Source organism: Aotus nancymaae, unplaced genomic scaffold (assembly GCF_030222135.1).
Source record: "Aotus nancymaae isolate 86718 unplaced genomic scaffold, 86718_ANA_hifiasm-v0.15.2.pri h1tg000077l, whole genome shotgun sequence".
NCBI classification, from domain to species: Eukaryota; Metazoa; Chordata; class Mammalia; order Primates; family Aotidae; genus Aotus; species Aotus nancymaae.
Genome location: NW_026988492.1, coordinates 11,849,752 through 11,874,533, shown reverse-complemented (window position 1 = coordinate 11,874,533; position 24,782 = coordinate 11,849,752). Strand labels below are relative to the sequence as shown.

The window sequence follows — 24,782 nt, the reverse complement described above, 5'->3', positions numbered from 1 at the left end:
ATAAGTGATTACCCCCTAACCAGTATCATGAGGAGTGTGGAATCCAGCTTTCACTAGGGGCCAGATGTGATCTGTCTTTATAGCTGTTATCATTTCATTCCCAATGGTAGGGAACTTACCACCTTGAGTGTAGGGATTATTATTATTTTTTTTTGGTAATGATTCTACCATTATCTGGGCATTCTTTGCCTGCTGGGCACTGTGCCAGGCTCTAGGGGTACCACAGGAAAGGAATGCATCCGGCCTACATTCCAGTCAGGGAGACCAGTAGTACCCGAATAATTTTAGAAAGGTAATTGCAGAACAGATAACAGTATACGTAAACTTTAAACAGCACAGTGTGGAGAGAGGGCCATGGCCCTGGGGTTAGGAAAGGGGCCTAGAGAATGATACTGGGCTTGTCAAGGAAGGGTCCTCTGAAGAACTGACATCTGAACTGCTGAGAAGAAACCGTTCCTGGCACGTGCAGAGACTTTTTTTGTTTACTGTCACACTAGAGCATTCGGTGTCCTTATTTGGTTAAGAAAATCAGCAACATGGTATCTCTAATTACTTTGGACTTGTATCCCTTGTCATTGACAGATATAAAAATAGACTGATTTCCAAACTAAACAGAAACATTTGCTAGCTGCAAAAGTCATTTATTATGAATATCCTAACTCCTTGACCATCATTCCTATTTTATTAGAATACAAGTCACCCATGCAAAAGAGAGCTGTTCTTTGCAGCTGGCGGGTAGTTAATTATGAGTAGGGCATTCTAGCCTTTGAAACAGAAGGTAGCATGTATGGAAGTGAAGTATTGTGATTGAACAGCTAGGTCAATAAAGACTCCGTGTCACTTGGAAGAAAATTACATATGATTTCCCCAGACTTTGATTGACTGCCTCAAAATCGGTAGCAAAACATGCATGCTTTTTGCAGAAGTGCTGGGTTAGCGCTCACTATTCTCTTTACAGTCATGCTGTTCTCTTTGAGAAAGCATCATGTCACCATGGCGGCAACATCAAAGGAAATTCTGAAAGTCTCAAAATGAAACCTGCTAAGGTGCATCAATATGATGCAATCCATTTGGTTTCACGTATTTCTTAGCATTTTTTGGCATTTTTCTGATTTTGCTATAGATGCAAACATCTTTTTTCCCATGGCTAGACTTTAATTATATTACTTTAAAACGCTTCATTTTAAGCATTTGCCGACAATTGATTGTGTTTCTCTCCCTTAATGGTGAAAAACTTCTTTAAATACTATTTCTTTAAAAGGAGAACAATCTCTTGGCTAGTTTGTCAGTCCTGGAGTTCAGCCAGAGTTTGGGGGCACAAATCCCAGCGTCCTACAGCTGTGGGGCTGCAGTGGGACGATCCTTGTTTTGGACTCAGAAATTGACCGATTTAGCAAACACACTCCACTTCTTGGATCATTACCTTTGTTGAGAAACTGGCTGGAACAAGAGTCAGGAATTCTGTTTATAGCATTCCAAATCTGGCTGTGATAACCAGGAGACCTGCTTATCATAACGGCCAGTGTTCCACCTGTCCAGACTTCCCGCAGCCGGCAAGGCTTAAAATGCCAGCCCGAGTCGCTGCTGTGTACGCACCGCCCCTGACCACTTGCAGCGTGTCTGCCGCCACTATGTCTTCCTTGGTGTGACAAAACTCACGGAGACATATGAAAAGTCATGCTGGTGGGAATGGTTGTAATCACTGTTAACAAACAAGGTTCTTATTGCCAATATCACCATCTGTTCCATCGGGTTCCACATATTACCCTGTATGTGGGCTCTGTTAAACAGATTTCTGTTCTGCCCAAGGTCACCCTTGATTCGTGTTACCAGACTTTGCAGATGGGTTGAATGTGAACCTCAAATCGCAGCAAGGATTCAACTCTGAAAGGTACCAAATGGTGTCATCTGGTGCACACTCAAATAAACAGAGTCAACAATGTCTGCAAAGGCAAAATAGAGACATCCCTTGCTAAAAGAGATGAATTTATTCCCAAGAAGTTGTCTAAAGTGCAAAATTTTATTTCTTGAATATCATCTAAAAATTACCTCACTGTATAATTGGAGAAGCAAGAGGGTGGGGAGGAAATGAACCGATTTCAGGAGCAGCTGTAAGTGATAAAACTGGAAATCCCAGTGTTGTTGGATCCTGTCCCTTCTTGCAAACTTAAAGCTGAGCTAAGCACATTCCCCCTCCCTCCTCCTCAATACCTGCAGCGCATTTCTGCTCACTCACCTTGAGTTGATTCGAGTCAATTAAAATATATCAGTTGTCTCAGCACCGGAAATATACATAAGACTCAAATATTACCTCTAAGAAGTATGTACCAGGTACAGACGTAGCACAGAGGAGGGAGTGATTAACAAGGAGGGCTGTGATGGTCACAGACGACTTTGCAGAGGAAGGGACAAGTAAGCAGATAGTGAAGAATGAGGTAGAGTTCTCCAGCCACAAGTGCCAGAGGGATAGGGAAGAGTGTTTGGGGTAAAGGGACCACAAGTGCAAAGACACGGACATGAAATTGCATAATATTTTTAGTGAGCCATAGACACTATTTGTGTGTTTGAATTTTTCCTCAGTGACGTTCTTAGTGTGCTTTCTATAAGTGCTTTTTGAATTCCATTCATGAGTGCTGTGAAATAACATTTTAAAATTGTTACTTTTCTCTGATGTAAACCTTTGTGCCAGAACATCATATTTTTAAACAAAAAGAAATGTGTATATTTAGCACACAAATGCTCTGAGCTCATGTTAAAAAGAAATCTAGTTTGGGGATCCAGAAGTGCCTCCTTGAGGAAAAGATATTTGTGCTGAGCTATGAAAGAGGGCTGGGCATTGTCCCGGCAGGAGGAGGATGTCAGGAAGTGGGAACAGCATAGGGGAACCCTGATGTGGGAAAAAGCCTGGAATATTGAAGGTTGCCAGAGAGGTCTAGAGCACGGAGCTACAGGAAGAGGCAGGCGGGGGAGGAGGGATAGGGCTGGCATGAGAATCAGGGGCCACTTGTGCAAGGCCTCAGAGGCCATGTCAGAAATTTGGGACTAGGCCAGTCATGGCAGCTCACTCCTGGAATTCCAGCACTTTGGGAGGCCGAGGTGGCAGGATTGCCTGAGGCCATGAGTTCGGGACTACCCTGGGCAACATAGCAAGACGCCATTTCTAGAAAAAAAAAAAAATTAAAAATATAACAAAAAAGAAAAAGAAAAAATTGGGAACTTTATCCTAAGCAATGGGAAATTTTGAAAATTTTAAGGAGGGGAGCGATATGATTATAATTATAAAAGATCACTTTAGCTGTAAGATGGAGGAAAGATGGAGTGGGTAAGGAGAGACCTTTTAGGAGATTATTAATATCAACCCACAAGAGAGGATGCTGGATTGGATTCCGTGGGAGGATGGAGAGAAGGGAGCGATTGGCGAAATGTGGAGGAGGAAATAGTCAGGATTTGCTAATAGATTGACGGCACATGACATGTCAAGCTTCACCTCTGTTTACATATATCAAATGATATCAACAGATGTTTTTATACATCCCCATATTTGTTTTTTAGTTTGTTTTTTTCCCAATTTACATTTTAAACTCTTACTTGATTAAACTCCAACTGGATGGAGACTAATGATAGTAAATATCAGAAAATATTTTCAAATTATTGTGATGACATATGGCCCTATAATTCTGGATTTTAAAACAAAGCAGTTTGACTTCCATCCCATTCATTTGGATAATGCTATACTATTTGGAAAACCGAAATGTGTTTTAAAAATATGACAGGCTTCGGCTTGTGCACAGGGAAAAATAAAACAGAATCTCTGAGGTTCGAAATAAACAGAATAGTCAATTCTTTTTTGTTTTTTAAAGTATGAATTCTGCAGTCTATTTCTATATATGAAATTAGTTTTTAAGGTTAGAATAATAGCCTAATTTTCCACCATGATAAGTTAATCTCAGTTATTCTTTTTAGACTTAGTGCTGCACATAGCAAATTATGGGCGGATGTGTACATATAATGCACCTTGTGCCAGCTGTGCCTGCACGATTCATCTTTCTGTGCTGGCGTTTATGTCCAATTTAGTAAAAGCTATATTCCACTGTGTACTGGAATATTTGTTTTTTTAAACAGCTAGGTTTTTATGCATTTCTCTTTACTGCCTCCGTGAAGAGCAAAGAAAAGAGCAGAAGGTAGAGATATAAAGGAACCAAGTCAAAATATGCCTTTGTAGAGGAGAAAGAAAGAAACACAGCGAAAGCAGAAAGGCTGAGTGTTCAGATATACCTGGCGTAAATTCTTGTATCTCTATTAACAGAGTTTTCTTAGTTTTTAAGACAAATGAAAAAGATGATGTAGAACCCTACTAACTCTTAGTTTTCTAAAATCTCCGTGGCACACACAAAAGACAAGGTCTTTGAGAAATTATTGCATGCATTTACTTAAAACACCTCTGCTTCTACCCTGGATGCCACTGAAGTACGCTGCGATTGTACGCTCTTTCTTAACTCTTCAGGATGTTTTAAAAAGTAAATATTTTCAAGGAAAAACCACCAAGTAACAAAGGAATCATGTATTTGGCCAAGGAGTGTTAATAATGATTTAAAAATACAAGGTATTTGGTTTAAGGGACTGATTGCATTAAGTACCTGAAAAATAAGGAAAAAAATGATTTTTGAAGAGGTTAAGTATATATCATTAATTAGAAAATGTGTAATTTAACTTTTTTGCTGGCAGTTGTAAAAAGTATTCAATATTTCCATTGTAAAAATATGAGATGTTTCTGATAAGGTAATATATTAGAACCTCCAACGTTTCCCTCTTTCACAAAACCAAATGAACACCATGCCAATTAATGATAGGAAAGAGGATGAAAAGTGAAATTAGCTTAAGAATGTTTATTGTATCCCCTAGGAAAGTAAATTAAATGCTGAGCCTCGGGCTATTACAGTGAGGGATGCAGGGCCTTTGGACATTTTTGTATAAGTCAATTTTGGTTACATGTCATCTAACCAAATGTTAAGGGACGTCGTCCTAGAGAATGAACGGGAGATCCCGAAAGAAGAGTTAAACGTACAAGGACTGAAGAATGAGTAGAAATGAAGCTAGGCTTTGCATTTGCCTTTGTGGGATGTGGTGTGTTTGATGGACTGGTTTACATAAGTGAGGGTGCGAGGTGGTCCTGGGAGGGCGACACCAACTGAGCCCTTCGTTTTCTAGAGCTGCTGTCCCTCTTCGTTACGCTCCTGCCCAGTCACTGTGGCTTAGTTTCTTTCAGAGCTGGTGCCACAGTCACAGCCTCCTTAAACCCACAGCTACCAGTCTCTTTATGGGGATTTCATTTGCCTCCTCTCTGATGGACAACTGCCATAACTTCTTTTCTTGAGGTTGTCAGTCCTCCTTCACAATAAGCAAATTGAAGAGACGATACCAAATTAAATTTAATTCATCACAATTCAGGGTGATGGACTGAATCATATAGCCTTAATTTTTTTTTAATTTTTTGGTTATTATCATGTAATCCTAAATAAAAAAAGTGTCAAACAAAAACTTAAAAGAGATGTTCATATTATTGACATCTCAAGTATTTTTATTGCCTTGATGACTTCTATTACTAAGACGATTTAAATGGATTTTGAACACAGCATTTTGGGTCTCCCTTTAAAATCAGGATGCTCTCTTTATCTTATTGCTTGGAACATCTCCTATTTAAAGCGATTCCAAACATTGAAGAACATAACTAAATTATCTCCCATTCGTTAAAATACTCTTTTTTATTTTTACCACATATGAGCTTTTAAACTGATTTTAAAACAAGGACTATTTTGTGCTCTTAAAAGATTTAGGCTATCTAATTGTGAAAAAATGTTAATATATTAATAGTAACTGTAGTCTTTTCATACTAGAGATAGGAAATTTAATAACTGAATATGGCTACATTACTAAAATTATCTATATCCATATCATGACTTTGATCTTTGATGTTTAATTTGTAGAAGCAATATTCACATGCAGAATGATTTGCTGGTTTCAAACCTGTTAACCTTTGCCTACAATTAACAACCTAATTTGAAAAAGAGGAAGACATGCTAATGAATTTTAACTTAAATCAGGAGTTTCCATGCTCACTCATTTCTACTATTTAAGACTCTGTTTTCTTAATAGCTAGGAATATTTTATCTTCAAGAGAACTTTCTAATAATTTTATGGTTCTTGTATAAAATCATATAAGAGTTTCTTTAAATAGAATTTCCTGGTCTTAAATGTAAATAAATAAATAAAAATAATGGTTGTCCCATTTTCTAAGAAGTAGTAGTCATCTATTTCTGAGGTTTCTAAGAAGCAGTAATGGTATTTTTTTCTATAACCAAAAGCTGTAAAAGTAGAAAAAGAATTATTTAAATTCATTCATAGCTCAAAATTTCCCAGACTCCATTTAAATCACTAGTGCTTAATTCTGGGTTCATTGCATGGCAAATTAATTTATTTCTAAAATTGTATTTCTGTACTCATTTGTTTTATCAGCTTAGTTGCATGCTCCAAAGATAATTTTTTGAATTCAGATGAATCACATTCATTTCTCCTTCATTTACTCAGCGCTGCTGCTGAAGCTGATGGTATTGATCCATTAATAAACGTCCTGTCTAGTAAACGAGACGGAGCCATTGCCAACGCTGCTATGGTATTAACGAACATGGCCATGCAGGAGCCCCTGCGCCAGAACATACAGAATCACGGCATCATGCACGCCATCATCAGCCCGCTGCATTCTGCAAACACAGTCGTGCAGAGCAAAGCTGCTCTCACTGTCGCCTCAACTGCATGTGATGCTGAGGCCCGGTCAGAGGTGAGAGTTTTAATAACATGTATTCTCTCATTCTTCTGGCTAGTACCTGCTGGTGGATTCATTTGGAACGTTTTTAAGTGATTGAACAAACCTATCATTTAAGTCCGTCAAAACTGGTACAACAGTGGAAAACAAATTGGCATTGTCTTGTCTTGTTTTGTTTTATTAGCAAAGAAGGTGAGCATGCCCTATAAACCCAGCAATTCTGTTTCTAAGTATATACCTAAGAGAATCTGTTGCCTCTGTGTACCAGGAAGCATTGTTTATAGTATCTAAACGACTGGAAACAAACCAATTGTTCAATTGTTAAGAGAACGGATAATGCATTGTGCTGTATACATAAAATAGACTCTCATGTCAGTGAAAATGAATGAGCTACAGCCTCACATGTCAGCAGAGATGAGTTCACAGCATTATGCCAACGAAAAACAAGTTGTAGAGAAATACGTACTTACGATTCCATTTATGTAACATTCAAGAGTATGCAAAGCTACGCACTATGCTGTTTTGGCATGCATACATATAAGTTAAAACTATAAAGAAAATTGAGGGAATGATGAATCTGAAATTCAAGAAAGTGGTTGCTTCTGCAGGGAGAAAGGGGGGCATGTCATCGGATGGAACACACAGGGTTCAGTGGCATTGAAATGGTCATCTCTTAACAGGGTAGTAGACAAACAGGTGTGCTTTTTACCAGAATTCTTTAAATTATGCATGTGGGTTATGATGTGTACTCTTGTGTTTCTCTTGTATTTCCTATTTTTAAAATATACAATTGCATTTATCTGAAAATCTATGATATAAAAATGTCCTTGGTAACTTATGGTGATCCTATTAAATCTTCAGAAAAACTTCATTTAGGCCAAGTGCAATGGCTGACGCTTGTTATCCTAGCACTTTGGGAAGTCAAGGCAGGTGGATTGCTTGAGGCCACGAGTTTGAGGCCAGCCTGGGCAACTTAGGGAGATCCGCATCTCTACAAAAAGATTCTGCCTCCTAAAAGAATAAAAATACAGCTGGATTTAAATCAACAATCACCCTCTTTTTTTCTCTCAATTTTCTCACATTTTCTTGTCACCATGGGACTCATTTGAACATCCTGGGACTTTGTTCTTCTCTGTCCCATAAAAATAACAAAGCCAGCATTTATGGGCACCTACTGTGTGCTACATGTGTGCTAAGCATTTTACATGCATTTAAGCCTCACTTGAGATACGTATGTTTGTAATCCTCATATTACAGATGAGGAAAATGAGGCTTAAAGAAATATACTGAAAGCGGAGTTGGTAAGTGGCAAGTCAGGGATATGAGAACTCGTCTGAGTCCAGAGTCCAAGCTTCACACTAGGCTGTCTGCTCAAACAACCGCCTAATCCTTTTCGTCTGTCTCCTTGATGTCCACTCTGCCTCCCTTTTTTGTTCCCACTGACTCACTTCATTTGTGCTCACTCATGCAGGTAGTGGTAGACACACCTGCTGTGTGCCAGGTGCTCTGTTGGGTACCATGGGCACAGTGACAAACAAGGGTCCTCTTTATGCATCCGTGCAGCCTGCAGGGGCACCCACCTATTTCCTGGAATATGCAGGAGACCCTTTACTTTTTTCAACCCTCCCCTCCTATTCCCCTTACTGGCTCCAGGCTGATCTTTCTAACGTGTAACCCTCTTCACATCATTGCAAATCCCCAGTGTGCTGCTCAGCGCCATCTGCAGGAGCCCCCATGACCTGCACCTGCCTACCTAAGGGTGTAAGCTCCAACTGTCCAGGTGGAACTCTACACTCCAGAAATGCCACACTACCTGTTACTCTATCTGAATGCTCTGCTCTCAGAGCTGTACCTGCTTGATTTTTCTGCTTTATTCCTTTTCCCCACCTGGTAAATTCCTATTTCTCCTACAAAATTCAGCTCTACCCTCCTGTCCCCCAGGAGGCCTTTCCTTAGTTTTCAAACTGGGGTGCATCTTTCTCTATGCTCCCATTGCACACCTGGTCTTCCTTTTCTGAATGGTATGGTTCTGTGTAAAAGACTACAAGCTCCTTGAGGCTTTAGGGAAAGGAATTGAGATATTTTTGTCCCTGTGTCCATGTCATTAATATGTACCTGGCACATAATACATGCTGAATGAACAGTTGTTAAATGAATGAATGAATGAATAAATGAAGGAATTAATGAATAAGTTAAATCTTTGCCTAAAGGACACATGGTATTAGATTACTATCTTATATTATACCCGGATACAAAAATGATCAGAAAGTTGGCTTGCTAAGTGTTAGGATGATTTAAGTGAATTTTCTAAGCTGTCCAAGTAATACGTGATAAAATGTAAGCCCCACCAGGGCCCCTGTGTTTGAGATGAGAGTGCCTGAAAGTGGAATGCATTCCACAGGGATCTTGCCTTCGGATACTAACATTCAAACTGGTAGAATAAGAATATTCTTTTTTTCCTCCAGACACATAGATAATTTAGCATTACATTTCAGACATGAGACAAAAACTCTGCCCAATCTTTCTTTTTTTCTGATTGGAATAAGTTTTTTTTTTTTTTTTTTTTTTTTTTGAGAGGGAGTCTTGTCCTGTCATCCAGGCTAAAGTGCAATGATGAGATCTCAGCTCACTGAAACTTCTGCCTCCTGGGTTCAAGTGACTCTCCTGCCTCAGCCTCCCAAGTAGCTGGGATTAACAGGCACCCACCACCATGCCCAGATAATTTTTGTATTTTTAGTAGAGACGGGGTTTCTCCATATTGGTCAGGCTGGTCTCAAACTCCTGACCTCAGGTGATCCACCTGTCGGCCGCCCAAAGTGCTGGGATTACAGGCGTGAGCCACTGCACCTGGCCAGAATGATTTTATATGTGAGTGATGTCTTTTAATAATGTAATGAATGAAGTTCTATGCAATTATTTTCTTCTCCTCTTCAGTCCTTGGAGAAAGGAAGAGAAGACACTGTACGGATAGCAAAGATGGGTCTTTCTCTGGAGAATTGCTTGAGTGTTGCTCTGGCTGCACTGCTGACTTGGTGGCCGTGCACGGTGACGTTGGGGGGTCCTTGCCAGCATCGGTTCATCCTGCCCCAGCCTCAGAGATGGTGTTAACTTCTTATTGCCGCTGTGACAAATGACCACCACTTAGTGGCTTAAAGCCATGCAAATCTAATATCATACAGATTGGGAGGTCAGAAGCCTGAAGACGTGTCTTACGTCCTTGCCCTCTCAGCTTCCAGGGGCTCTCTGCTTTGCGTGGCTTGTGACCCTTCTTGGATCTTCGAAGTGTGTCACTCCAACCTCTGCTTCCATCATGTCTCTTTTTTCTGCTTCCCACACCTCTGTTCCTGTCTTATAAAGATCCTTGTGCTTACACTGAACCCTCCTGGCTAATCCAGGATCATCTCCCCATCTCAAGACCCTTAATCACCTCTGCAGAGTCCCTTCCAGGGATGAGGACATCTTTAGGGGACCGTTATTCTGCCAATTACAGAGCCAAAGGAACAGTTAGTGTTCAAGAGCAGAGTGAATAAGCACCCAGCATCCCATGTGCGGGCAGTGAGAAGACAGACTGCCGCAGTCCCCATCCCACGTAAAATCAGGATAACCTCCCTAGGATACTTTCCTGGGGCCAGTAAACTGGGCTCCTGCATGTGAGGGATTGCAATACATTTTTTCCCTCTGAATTTAATAAACCTAAAGATAGACACATTCTAAAGTATTTTTACATAGTTAAAACCTTTTAGCAATCAAATAATGAGATTTTTTCAAAAGCACAAATACTTAACATTCTACACTCTTAATGTGTGACATTTTGGTTTCTGCTTTAGTTAAGAAATTCTGGTGGATTGGAGCCCCTGGTAGAGCTGCTGCGCTCCAAGAATGATGAAGTCAGGAAGCACGCCAGTTGGGCAGTGATGGTCTGTGCTGGTGACGAGCTGACGGCCAATGAATTATGCAGGCTCGGGTGAGTGGATGCCATCTCAAGTTTCTGGCTCAGATGAAGAGCAGATGATGGAAAGCCACACTCTTCAGGCCCAAGGAATTTCAAGCAGAGTCTGTGCTGCTCTGTCAGTCCGCAGAACACTCAGGAGCTCTGCATGTCCCCAGGACCAGCCTTGGCTAGAAGGAAGCACCTGGAGGCAGAGGGGTCCTCATTCACTGAATCTGAATGCTCCCCCACTGCCCTTGAAAAAATAATCTTTGATTTTTTTTTCTAACCCCTTTATCTTGAGAAATGCTTCTCTTCTACTTTCTTCTGCTACTGCCAAACAAATTTTATTTTTCTCCCAACTTTCAAGGCTAAAATTAAATGGGTGAGCTGTGACTATCACCTCTATTTTCTTCCCCACCCATCCAAACCTTTTCACCAGAATTCCGCATTTAACCACCCTCACCAATGAGTTCTGTTGACCAAAAGCAGATGAGTTTGTTGACTTCAGCACATCAGCAAATAGGGTTTTTCCCGCCCTCCCTTCCTTTCCTTCTTTCCTTCCCTCCCTCCCTCTCTCTCTCTTTCTCTCTTTCTTTCTTACTTTCTTTTTCTCTTTCTTTCACAGTCTTGCTCTGTTGCCCAGACTTGATCTCACACTGCAACCTCTACCTCTTGGATTCAAGCAATTCTCCTGTCTCAGCCTCCCGAGTATCTGGGATTACTCGTTTACATTTTTAATAGAGACAGAGTTTTGCCATGTTGGCCAGGCTGGTCTCGAACTCCTGATCTCAAGTGATCTGCCCGCCTCAGCCTCCTAAAGTGCTGGGATTACAGGGGTGAGCCACCACATCTGGCCCCAGGTTTTAAGTTTCTATAGATAGGTTTCCTTTATTAATTTCTAAACATTTGGATTCTTTGCATATATTGCATCTAGTTAGATGAAAAAGTTGAGGTCTTATACTAATTTTGCTTTTAGATGATCAAAGATCTCTTTCTCCTGAAAGTGTCCTTTTCACCTGTTTCAATATGAGTTACTACTTGGCATATGTATCCTTAAGAAGGGCAGATTTGTCTTTATAATTCTGTCAGAATTACTTTATCTAAAAGGGTGGGGGAGGCTTTAAGCTCCATCTGCATTCTGCCTTCAGGATCTTAAGTCAGTATATAAATGGAGACTCAGTGTTGGTTGGCTTGTATAAAGCAAATGATGCTTTTTGCTTTTATTGAAAGGGCTTTAGATGTCCTTGAAGAAGTTAACCTATCAGGAAGTCGGAAAAATAAATTCAGCGAGGCAGCTTATAATAAGTTGCTCAACAACAATCTTTCCCTGAAATACAGCCAGACCGGCTATTTGTCATCAAGTAACATAATTAACGATGGATTCTATGATTATGGTCGGGTAAGTGACAGCACTTATTTGTAGTTTAGTATGTAGGATAATAATTTTTATTTAATCCTGATACCATTACATTGCAATTTCAGAATCACCTAATGTGATTTATATTTCACAGGCAGAAACTAAAAAATCAGCACTTCGTTCTTAACTTTGGTTATAAGATTTTGCATTTTTTGTTCAGTTTTAACTAGAATGTGATTACTTGTAATTAAATCAGCTTGCTAGTGGCAGTCTCAAGTTTCAGATAAGATACAAAAGAAAAGCTGGGTGGGCATGGTGATGCATACCTGGAGTTCCAGCTATTTGGGAGGCTAAAGCAGGAGGATTGCTTGAGACCAAGAGCCCAGGAGCTTGAGGCTACAGTGCACTATGGTTGCACCTGTGAGTAGCCATTGCACTCCAGCCCAGGCAGCATAGCAAGACCCTATCAAAACAAAAAAAAGATATGAAAGGAGGAGCAGGTCACATGACTCATGCCTGTAATCCCAGAACTTTGGGAGTCTGAGATAGGAGAATCACTTGAGGCAGGCGTTTGAGGTCAGCCTGGGGAACTTAGTGAAACCCTGTCTCTACAAAAAACTTTTAAAAATTAGCTGGGTACGGTGGCATGCATCTGTAGTCTGATCTACTCAGGAGGCTGAGTTAGGAGGATGGCTTGAGCCCAGAGTTCGAGGATGTGGTAAACTATGATCACACCACTGCCCTCCAAACTGTCTTTAAAAAGAAAGTAGCATTTAAAATTTGGGGGCTCTATTATTTCTATTACATGAATGTTGAGAGAAGTGAGAAGCTAGAAATTAGAATCTTGAGGACACTTTTTACATGACTGGTTTAGTCAGTATTTTCTACTTTTTCTGGAAACCGAAAGCAATGAGGAGAATGGAGGAAATGTCAAAAGCCCACAGATTCCATTTGAAGCAGAAAAGGAAGTTTGGTCTGCAGAGTTAAAACGTTTTTAAGAGTTGCCAAAAGCTCCCAAGATCAGGCAGAAGCTGTGCAGGAGGAAAAAGGAAAAGGAAAAAAAAAATCACAGACAGGAACAAGAGAGCTAATGAAAGCAGAGCTCAGAAAGCAAGCACCATGAGCGCTGTGTACTTCCTGAGGACACGGGAGAACTCAGAAGTGTAAGAGCTGTTCAGAGTTGTCTTCCAGGCAGGTGTAAGAACTCAGGACACGGGGAGTGAGGCTGACAGCAGAAGCCTTCTTGACCGATTCAGTTCCAAGAAGCAGAGGAGACAGGGCCATAAAAGTGAATCACTGAGTCTCGGTTGCAGGAAACACTCGATAGCGGTAGTGGAGAACTAGAGAAAATTTGAATAATTCACAACAGCTCACCTAAAACTTGACACTCACTCTCCCTTCGCCTCCCCGACCTCCTGCCACCACTGCCGTGCGCTGTAACACCCTGCAACACACACGAACCACTGAGACTGCGCTCCCGGGAAGCCCAGATCCTTTGGTGATAAAAAGAATGTTGCAGCATCAGGACAAAGCTGCTTTAAGAAAACCAAGGGGGGAAAAACAAACAAGAAAACCGAGGGAAAAAGCCAAAAAACGATCGCAGAAAAACCAGGAACACCTTGCCATTGATCAGATTAAATTGTGACAAAAGGTGTTTGGTCATGAAGTTTTAAAACATTTAGTGAGACAATTTCTTTTCTGAATGGGGATGCTCTGATTCATTCATTCAGTAAATATTGTTCCAAGTTTCTGATACTGGAGCCTGTGAATACGTCAGTAAACAATGGAGACCAAGGTCTCTGCTCCCATGGTACCAGTGCCGGGGACGGAGAATAAACACCTAACGTGATACTGAAACAAATCCTATCCCAGGGTAGAAATGAGAGGCACGGGCCTGTAATCCCAGCACTTTGGGAGGCCGAGGCGGGTGGATCACTTGAGGTCAGGAGTTCGAGAACACCTGACTAACATGGTGAAACCCCATCTCTAGTAAAAATACAAAAATTAGCCAGGCATGGTGGCATGCACCTGTAATCCCAGCTACTCGGGAGGCTGAGGCAGGAGAATCACTTGAACCTGGGAGACAGAGGTTGTAGTGAGCCAAGATTGCACCATTGCACTCCAGCCTGAGTGACAGAGTGAGAATCCATCTTAAATAAATAAATAAATAAATAAAAGTCACCAGGGAGGGAGAAGAGAACAGCGCAGAGGCAGGGTGAGGCGCTCTGAAATGCTGGGGACCCCTGAGGTGTGGGCGGTTGCAATTTTAGAAATGGTGGTCAGGTGGATCTCACTGATAGGATGATCATTTCTAAGCCAAAACTTGCAGGACATGAGGGCCTTAGTTCTGGGCAAATCTGGGATTGTTTTCTAGGCAGAGGAAACAATCATTGCAAGAGCCATGAATGAATATACGCTTGGCATGTGCTAGGCACAGCAAGAAGGCTGGTGCGGCTAGAGCTGGGCCAGCAAAGTGGGAGGAGAGCAGACCCGAGACCAGAGGGCTAACGGAGGCCAGGTCATGTGAGTCTTGGAGAACACTGGAAGGACATGGCCTTTACTCTGAATGCAACAGGAACCATGGCAGGATCCTGGGCAGAAGAATGGCAGGGTCAGTCTTATTTTAAAAGGCTCACTTTTGCCTTCTTTCCAAAGGACCATGAAATGTATCTTGGATGAGAAAGGGATTCAACTATAACTTAACTGGAAAAATACCTCAAAACTGATCTAGTCTAGCCCTCTTCCTCCAGGCTGGCGAAACTGCCTGCACAGGGCTTTGTCTGGCCTGCTTTTAGATACACTCACAACACTTTTAGTCATCTGTTCCAGTACTCAGTTACTTTTGCAGGCAGTCAGTTCTCCCTTAGGTATATAGATGGATTTGCCAATCCAAATACTTCCAGGGGCCAGGATGATAACGATGACATAAAGCAGCTGAGTGTAAAGCAATCGAGATGATAAGGAACTGGATCTGTCCTGCCCAAAGGCAAGAACATCCACAAGCTTCAGCTTCCTATTTCTAATTTTATATATGCATATTATACATGTGCGTGTTTGTGTGCGTGAAATTAGACACTGCAAACAGCTGAGAACATGTTCTGTCTGTACTCATTTTCAAAAATATGACCCAATACAGATACTACTTTTTAGCCCTTAAATTATCTTACAGATAAATCCCGGCACCAAACTGCTGCCTTTGAAGGAGCTCTGCTTACAGGAACCAAGTGACCTACGGGCTATACTCTTAATCAACAGTAAATCTGACGTGTGAGTCTTTGCAGGCAGAGGGGTTGCATGGAAGCACATACTTGTGGTGGTTGTTTCTCCATCAACATGTGAACATGCAAAGATTCCCAGATTCCTTTCTCCTGTATCTAGCACCTCCGTGAAAATAAACACTGGCTTATAAACTCGTAGCCTGACGTGGAATAACCATGAAATAGCCACCACCGCAAATCAATGAGCTCTCTCCTCCCTTCCTTTGACTCCATACTACCAGTTAATTTCAAGCACATTCTGAAGCCAAGGCCTCCTACCCAGGAGTCACTGAAGAAAGTGTAAACAGCAGCAAACCAAGATGAATCGTGTTTACAATTCTCCAGGACTGTGTGCTGGAGTACAGTTACCACCCAGCATTTCTCTTTGATATAAGAAGTAAATGGTAGAGCTAAAAATGAAAGCTTCCATGGTCTTCTAAAAAAAAGATCATGTATATCTATATAGCCATATAGTACTTATGTGATACATTTTATACAAAGAATTTCTGTTCTAGCTTATGAAAGGCTTTATAATAGTCATTTGGCAATGGCTCACACCTGTAATCCCAACACTTTGTGAGGCTGATGCAGGTGGATCTTTTGAGCTCAGGAGTTTAAGATCAGCTTGGGAAACATGGCAAAATCCTGTCTATACAAAAAACACAAAAATTAGCTGTATATGGTGGTGCATGCCTGTAGTCTCAGCTACAGCTGAGGTGGGAGGATTGTTTGAGCCCAGGAAGTCGAGGCTGCAGTGAGCCATAATCGCATGCCTGCAATCTAACCTGGGTGACAGAGACCCTGTCTCAAAAAAACAAACAAAAAATAACTCCTCCTTTATACTTTAAAAATAGTATGTCACTGTTAAAAGTCAGCTCCAGCTATGACTTTCAGGAAAAAATTCTGGTTTGTGGAATAAAACAATAATCTATTGACAAATAGATTATTTTAATCTATATATAATTTTAAATGTGTAAAATTTTAGTTCTCCACCTTCATCTATGGAAGATAAGTCAGATGCTGGTTATGGACGAAGTATTTCTTCTTCGTCTTCCTTAAGAAGATCAAGTAAAGACAAGACCAAGTAAGAAACGAATGTTTTATCTATACGCAAATAACTCCCCCTTTGAGTGTGAAAAAGTGTTTTAGATTTTAGATTTGGGCAACTGGATTTTCATTCTTCTTATGGTAATACAATTGCACAACTGCCTTTTACATTGCTGTGGGAAAGCTCTCTGGAAAAGGAGCCAGGAAATCTGGTTCTACATTCTATCTACCGCTGACCTGCAGTGATTTGGGCCACATGACTTAGTGTCTATGTGAGTTTTATTTCCTCAGCTACAGATGAAATAATGCTGGGTCCCCAGCTTCATGATGGGGAAAGGAATCAAATCATATAATGAAGTAAAAATGCCTTGTAAACTCTAAATGCAAATGTAATGTATTGTTATTTTCCATATGATTGAAATTGGTTGTGGTGTTTTTTCAAATGACAAGAAAAAGTAGTTACCATTTTAGTGCCGGATTTGGGTCTCCCACAGAAGACAAATCGGAGCCAGCTTCTGGACGAAATACTGTTCTCAGCAAAAGCGCCACCAAGGAAAAAGGAGGGAGGTAAGAAAGTGTCCTGAGTTCCTCGGTACCCAGCCAGGCTGGTGGCAGTAGGAAGCTCTCTTCTGCCGTCAGTGTGTTGAACCAGGCAAGACTCATGAGATGAAATTAAAAAGGAACTTGATCTTTGCCTCCTACCATCTCTTTAAAATTTACCCGGAGAGAATTGTCTTCTGGCTCTGGCTGAAAACTCGGGTCACTTGGATCACTTGTAGGAACAACAGGGTCCTACAGTCGCTTTAATTTAAAAAATGACAAAAGGGACAGCAGTCTCTGGTCCATCCTTTGAAAGCCCAACCCTGGGTAACCAACTTGGTGTGAGGGTTTCTGCCTCCCACGGCTGCCTTTTGAAGGTGGGGAGCCCCACACCCGGGCCGGTCCCACGCCCCCTTTCCCCATTCCTTTTGCTTCCACGGAGCTCCCTGCCTCCCTCCCAGTCTCTACCCTCCATGGGAGAAGGACCGAGGAGGAGGAAAGACACGACAACACGCCTACTTGGTTGGGACAATTACAACGTGCTTTTGAGGCCTGTGTATTTTAAACGTTTTTTCTTCTCCATGTTGACATTTTTTTTTTCTTCTGAGACAGTTTCGCTCTGGAGTGCAGTGGCACCATCTCGGCTCACCGCAGCCTCTGCCTCCCGGGTTCGAGCGACGCTCCTGCCTCAGTCTCCTGAGTAGCTGGGACTACAGGCGCGCGCCACCATGCCTGGCTAATTTTTGTATTTTTTGTAGAGTCGGGGTTTCACCATGTTGGCCAGGCTGGTCTCAGACTCCTGACCTCGGGATCCGTCCGCCTCGACCTCCCAAAGTGCTGGGATTATAGGGATGAGTCACGGTGCCTGGCCCTACACGTTTACGCACTTTTAAAACATACTTCTGTGGGAACTTTGCCGGATTCTTTGGAAAGCTGTATTGAGTTACGGTAGACACGCCTGTGGCGGCCGCGGGGCACTGGAGGCCGTGGGGAGGATACCAGACCTCGGCTTTCCGGGGAGCTCCCAAGGCGTAGTGGCTTGCCCTCCTCCTCAGACCTCTTCATTTTCTGTCTCTGGCTTTCTTTCTTGTTGCTACAGTCTCTGGTGCTCAGTATTCTCATCACTGCTTCTCATCTGCTCCTGTGGTTCCACTCCCTAGCCTCTGCTTGCTCTCCCTTCCCCTTCCCTGTCCTTTTCTGCCCTCCCTTTCATCTCCCTCTCTTCCGCCCCATCCCTCTTCCCTTCCTTCCCCTTCCCTGTTCTTCCCCTCCCTGTGCTCCTCTCCCCTCCCTTTTCCTCCGTTCCTTTCCCCTCCCATTCCCTCTTTCCCTTCTCTATCCCCTTCCTTCCCATTCCCTGTCCTCCCCTCTTCTATCTCCTTCCCTTCCCTCCCCTCTCCTTCCTTTCCCTCACCCCCCTTCCCTTTCCCTCCCCTCTCTTCCCCTTCCTCCCCCTCCTTCTTTTCCCTCACCTCTCCTTCCCTTCCCTCCCCTCTCCTTCCCTTCCCTCACCCCTCTTTCCCTTTCCCTCCCCTCTCTTCCCCTTCCTCCCCCTCCTTCTTTTCCCTCACCTCTCCTTCCCTTCCCTCCCCTCTCCCTCCCTTCCCTCCCCTCTCCCTCCCTTTTCTCTTCTCTCCTTCCCTTTTCTCCTTTCTCCTTCCCTTCCATTCCTTGTCCTTCTCTTCCTGTCCTTTTTTTGTTTTGCTCTGCCCTGCCCTTTGGCCTCTCTGAGCTTCTCCCCGCTGGACTAAAAGCTCCTCAAGAATAAGGACATGTACTTATTTGAATACTTTCTTTTCATCCCTGTATTTAGCGCCGTGCCTGGCTGGCACTCATAGGCATTCACACTTATTCAAAAGAACAGAAATGCAAACTTTTGCAGGAAAAGGTTATTTCTGAAAAGTTCCGTACTTATAAATGATGCATCTGGAGTAAATAGGTTACCTTCTCTTTGCCTCTGTTTCCTTATCCGTAAAACTGAAATAAAAATAGAACCATTTTCATAGTGCTATTGTAAGCCTTAAGTAAGTCAATGCATGTGAAATGCTTAGCGCCGTGCCTGGCGCATGGTTAACAGTCAACAAATGTCAGCTCCCATTGTTATTATTATCGTTGTACTAAACAGTTGCAAGGAGCCAAAACCCACTCCAGCCATACAAGCATGTAAAGGAATCCAGTGCAGGGATGCAGAGGGTCCTCAAGGGGACAGGTGACAACTGCAGGGCCCGCCCGTCTCTCTTCCCCTTTCTTTCTCTCTCCACCCGCATGGTATCTTCCTCGCTGGCTTTTTGTTACAGCCTCACCTCTAACTGTAGCTTGCATGTGACCTTGGTTTGCTAAGGGACCACGTCGCGCCCCAATTCCAAAGCAGCCTTCCAGTTCAAAAGCCTGGAAGCAGTCAAGTACAATCTCTGTCTCTTCATGTGTTTTCAGGAGACACAATCTTATTTTCACAGGCCAGCCAGAACATTGGCTGCCTCTGAGACGAGTGTCCCCTGTAGTCCACCCAGCTATGGCCCTGGGGAAGACTCAGCCTTCTGCTCTTTTGCTAGGGACAAGCCACTTGACTGATGAGCAGCCACAGGACCCCGGTGTGTATATAGTCCCTCAGCTAAAGCGTGCCTTTCCCAGCCTGGTGAACATCAGCTCTCATTTTTGGTTCTTCTGCTCTTCTTGGCTTTTAAAAATTGTCTTACTTTTCTTACAGCTTAATCTGGTTCTTAATCCTAGATCTTTTGGGCAATCCTCCTGGGTGGGAACTCATTTTGTGTGCTTGTGAATATCAAGCTGCTGATCGCCACACAGCTCTGGTTTGCTTTATTGTGATATTTGACGCTGACATTTTCTGTAACACCGTGAAGCACCCACAGCTTGATCTCATTAGATGCATGTCACTTTGCTCTACGGATAAGTCCCTTCTTTTTGGGCCCTTGGTGCTATCTTCTCATCCTTTGCAATACCGTAAATACCAGTGTTCTCCAGGGTTCTTCATTTCCTCCGATTCCTACTCTCCATAGTTTTAGCTCGCACTCCAAAGCTGAGACCCCTCTCGAGTCCAGACCTGTGTGTCCAGTTCCCTGGTAGAGTCCTCTGCCCCGTCACTCTGAAGGCACCTCGAGTTCAATATGTTCCAACCTGAACTCATTGTTCGCCGCAGCTCCCAAGCCCCCGCCCCCGCTTCCTTGTGCTGGTTCATGTTAACCATATTCCCGTACAATCACCTATGCCTAGGAATCATCTTGAAGTCCTTCTCATTTATCCCTAATACAGAATGACCAAAAGAGTCCTATCCACTCTATGTCTTAACTCTCCTATGTCCATTTCTTCCCTTCATTTTCACTTTTACTTCCCTAGTTCAGGACTTTGTTATATATCATTCACAGCAACCTTCTTATTATACTGTAAATCCTCCCACTTTTGCATAACCCTCCATAAACGCGTCCTCCATGCACGCACCCTCGGAGGTGCTCGCCCCCACCTTATTTTTGTTGTTTGTTGTTTGTTGTTTTTTAGACCAAATCTCACTCTGTCGCCAGGCTGGAGTGCAGTGGTGCGATCCTGGCTCACTGCAACCTCTGCCTCCCACGTTCAAGCAATTCTCATGCCTCTGCCTCCCTAGTAGCTGGGATTACAGGTGCTCACCATCATGCCCAGCTAATTTTTTTTTTTAATTAGAGACGGGGTTTTGCCCTGTTGGCCAGGCTGGTCTCGAACCCCTGGCCTCATTTGATCTGCCTGCATCGGCCTCCCAAAGTGCTGGGATTACAGACATGAGCCACCATGGCCGGCTGCTACACGTCTTTTTAAATGAAAGTCAGATCATATGATTCTGCCTAAAATAAAGTTCCCTCTCATCTTACAGAGGAAGCCCAGACTCCAACCGTGGCCTGCCCTGGAATAGCCTTTCTTGTTTTGTGGGCCTAGAGTTCCTATTTATTCTTCATTTTCTTCCTAGTTTTGTTTTTGTAAAGCTTTCTGTGATCACGCCAGGGGAAACCTTGATTTTGTGCCCATTTTTTTGTGAATTTAGGTTTTTAATTATTTAGTTAGCTATGTTTTTTTTCTCACTTTATCTAGGCAAAACTGACCACTGAATTATTATGTGCTTTTAAACATGATGTTTTGATATCTGTGTACATTGTGAAATGTTTACCACAATTAAGTTAATTAACACTTCTATCACCTCACAGAGTTCCCTGTCATTTTTTGTAATTTTGTGGTGAGAACACTGAAGATCCACTCTCTTAGAAAATTTCAAGTATACAGTACAGTATTGTTAGATATAATATAACGTCTCCATGCTATACATTAGCTCTCCAGAACACAGTCATTCGTCAGCCCACAAAACTGAAACTGCTCTGTGAATGGATTCTATCTGCACTGATTTGTGTTGATTTATTTGTCTTTCTTACTAAACAATGAGCTGTTTGAGATCTGGGACCATGCCTTTTTTTTAAATCTTTTTATCCGTAGAGCCTAGAATAGTGTCAGGCACATCAGAGGCAGTAAAGAAATATTTATTGATTAAATATTTAAAATTACTTCAATTATTGAATGCTGCTTGTTGAAAGGAACAGATGTTTGACTCCTTTACAATATGCCCAGGGAGAACAAATATAAACAAATGAGAATAATTATTCCTTCTCTGTACTGTCTTCACTCTCCCTCTTTCTCTGCACATTCTGGCAGCTCACTCCCCACTTGACGGTAAACCCTGAAGGAGAACACAGAGACTTTGAATTCAGACACAACTGGGCCTTGGTCTTTTGAACTGTAAATGAAAATGATGATCCCTGCCTCAGAGCTGCTGTAAGAGGAGAGACGGTGTCAGGAAAGTGCCTGAGCACTGCTTGGCACACTTAGGGGCTCAGTGTGCACCCATTCTCTCTTCCCTGCTTAGCCTTTGGTCCATTCAGGGATAGATTAGCCATAGCCCTGTTGTCCTGGTCAACCCTTCTTGTCTTGTGACTATTAAAACTCTGGACTCCTAGAAACAGAATAAAATATTTTAACTCTATTCATCTGATAAGGCCATTGAGAATATTTTATGTTAAAAAGAGTGAGACAAGGCCGGGCACGATGGCTCATGCCTGGAATCCCAGCACTTTGGGAGGCAGAGGCGGATAGATCACCTGAAGTTAGGAGTTCAAGACCAGTCTGACCAACATGGAGAAACCCTGTCTCTACTAAAAATACAAAATTAGTCAGGCTTGGTGGTGCATGCCTGTAATCCCAGCTACTTGGGAGGCTGACACTTGAACCCAGGAGGTAGAGGTTGTGGTGAGCTGAGGTCACGCCATTGCACTCCAGCCTGGGCAACAAGAGCAAAAGTTCATCTCAAAAAAAAAAAAAAAAAGAGTGAGACAATAGCAGAGACATGGAATCAACCTAAATGCCCAACAACAATAGACTGGATAAAGAAAATGTGGTACATACACACCATGGAATATTATGCAGCCATAAAAAAGAATGAGCTCATGTTCCTTGCAGGGACATGGATGGAGCTGCAAGCCATTATCCTTAGCAAACTGATGCAGGAACAGAAACCAAATACTGCATTTTCTCACTTATAAGTGGGAGCTAAATGATGAGAACACATGGACACATAGAGGGGAACAGAAACACACACTGGGGTCTACTGGAGGGTGGAGGGTGGGAGGAGGGAGAGGATTAGGAAAAACAGCGAATGGTAGATACTAGGCTTAATACCCGAGCAATGAGATAATCTGTACAAAAACCCCCATGACACAAATTTACCTATGTAATAAACCCGCACATATATCCCTGCACTTAAAATAAAAGTTAAAAAAAATTTTAAAAGAAGGTAATAAAGGAAAAAAATAAAAAGAGTGTGAGATACTGACAAAGAATACTGAGACATTGAGAATTGTGGAGTGGCTACATTTTTGAAAGGGAGAGGAGAGAGGAGATGGGAAAGAAGTAAGATCAATTACATGTGAAGTGTTCTAAAATGGAGAAGAGAAAGGGAAAGTGTGGATTTCTTTTTCCTGACGAGCATCATTACGACGCAGCATGGAAACTCAAATCGCTGTCTCCTGGGTGACCAGGCACCGTATTACTTTTGGTTTTGAAGGCTTTAGTTGTACTCCCCTTCACGACAAAACACTCACAGGAGACGTGATTAATTTGTTCCTGTTTATCCACTCCCTCCTTCCTTAGTCTTCACGGAAACCAAGATATCTAACATTCCTTCTAAAGCTTTTCCTTATAGAGGACATTTAAATGTAAACATTTAAAAACAGCATTCACTAGACCTGTTCGTGGAATGTCTGATAAGTTCTATCTACAGTGTTCTTTTGTATTCAGACCAGTTTTCATAAACGTTCACTTGATTGAACATGAGTTTATTACACACATTTAAAAGTCAGTTGTTTTGCTGTCTCCTTTTTCATATCTTCTTTCCAGGCTGCTTGTGTCTGAAGCCTTTTAGATATTTACAGCAAATGCTTGAACGTTTCTGTTACTCACACAATCCTGATCTACAGGATAATGGTTTCCTAAAACATTTGTGTTTTAAAAATAACTTCCCACTTCTCTCTTTTTACCCATAACTTAACTGTTGCTGTTTCATCCCCCAAATCTTGACTACTAAAGTCTTTCGGAAACAGATATTGTTTCTTAGTCACATATAAACACCTTCTCACCTTCTTTTCTACAGTTCATTCATTCATTCAGCAAATACTTATTGAGCCCCTTCTATATGCCTGGAATTGTTCCAGTGCTGGAATCCAGCAGTAAATGAAAACCTTTGCCTTCACAGAACTTACATCCTAGTGGGAAGACAGACAACAAAGAAATACACACACACACACACACACACTCTCTCTCTCTCTCTCTCACACACAATCACACAATCAGACACTACCCAGAACAAATCCTATCTCTAATTTGAACAATGCCTTGTTCCCATCCTTTTGGAATAGATTGGGTGGAATAGATCCCCAGTTTGAAAACATCTCTTTCAACATTGAACTCCTGGAGACTTTCATATCTTTATCACTCATGTGGAATTTATTGAATGCTGCCTGGTATTGTGATTATTTTCCACATAATAAAATCTTGCTTAAATTGAAACCCCAAGTGGGCTGGGTTCATGACCTGTATTTCTTCCACCAGCCTTGTCCTATTTAAATAGTCGATGGTATCAAAAAGGAGCAAAGGATTAAACTTTGAAAATGTCAATACACGACTTAGGGCCAGCCAAATATTCCATATGTTTACCTGCTCTCCTTTTCATCCACCTATGAATGTAGAAAAATGCCCTTACAGCTTTGGATCCCACAGTAAATCCCTGTTTCCTGAAGTGGTTTTGCTAAAGTTTCTGCAGGAGAGGTAAAAGTTCTGCTGTCTTTAACTATAAACTGATGCTCTTTCTGAGAATTAATTTTGCCAGAGTTAATCTTATAATTTCCAAGTGTTTATTTCCATCAGCATGAAATGAAATTTATTTAAGTACTGAAGCCCTTATTAATATAACCTGGCAGGCTTCATGGGAAAGAAGTCCAAAAGAAATGCTTCTATTTCTATCAATAAGAAACTGCATTTCAGGAGTTCCAGGAAATTCTCTCTTTTTAATCATTCGTAAGATTGCCCTTCCCGAAGGCATATCAGATATTTTCTCCTTCATGCCAAATGATTCCTTGTTCTTATACCAGACAGCATGCTCTGTGAGAAACACTCCTGCCTCTGTTTTGTAGGTAACTCTGAATAGTCACTCTATTCAGTGCCTGAGTATTGGACTGACTATTGGAATTGAGCTCTCCAATCTTACAAGGCTACCTTGCAATTTTAGAAAACAGGTCAACCTGT

At 42.0% G+C, this 24,782-nt stretch overlaps 1 protein-coding gene across 3 annotated transcripts in view; it reads left to right on the top strand.

Annotated features, from left to right (window-relative positions):
• Positions 1-24,782, top strand: part of ARMC3 (armadillo repeat containing 3) — a 98,721-nt gene that overhangs the window by 53,679 nt on the left and 20,260 nt on the right. For 2 of the 3 annotated variants that reach the window (XM_012450123.2, XM_064368440.1), the window contains 6 exons: positions 6,586-6,835; positions 10,648-10,784; positions 11,982-12,150; positions 15,278-15,375; positions 16,351-16,449; positions 16,863-16,979. In XM_012450123.2, coding sequence (XP_012305546.2) covers positions 6,586-6,835; positions 10,648-10,784; positions 11,982-12,150; positions 15,278-15,375; positions 16,351-16,449; positions 16,863-16,979 — 870 coding nt within the window. The remainder of the gene's footprint in view (positions 1-6,585; positions 6,836-10,647; positions 10,785-11,981; positions 12,151-15,277; positions 15,376-16,350; positions 16,450-16,862; positions 16,980-24,782) is intronic. The other variant, XM_064368439.1, reaches the window with a different exon arrangement.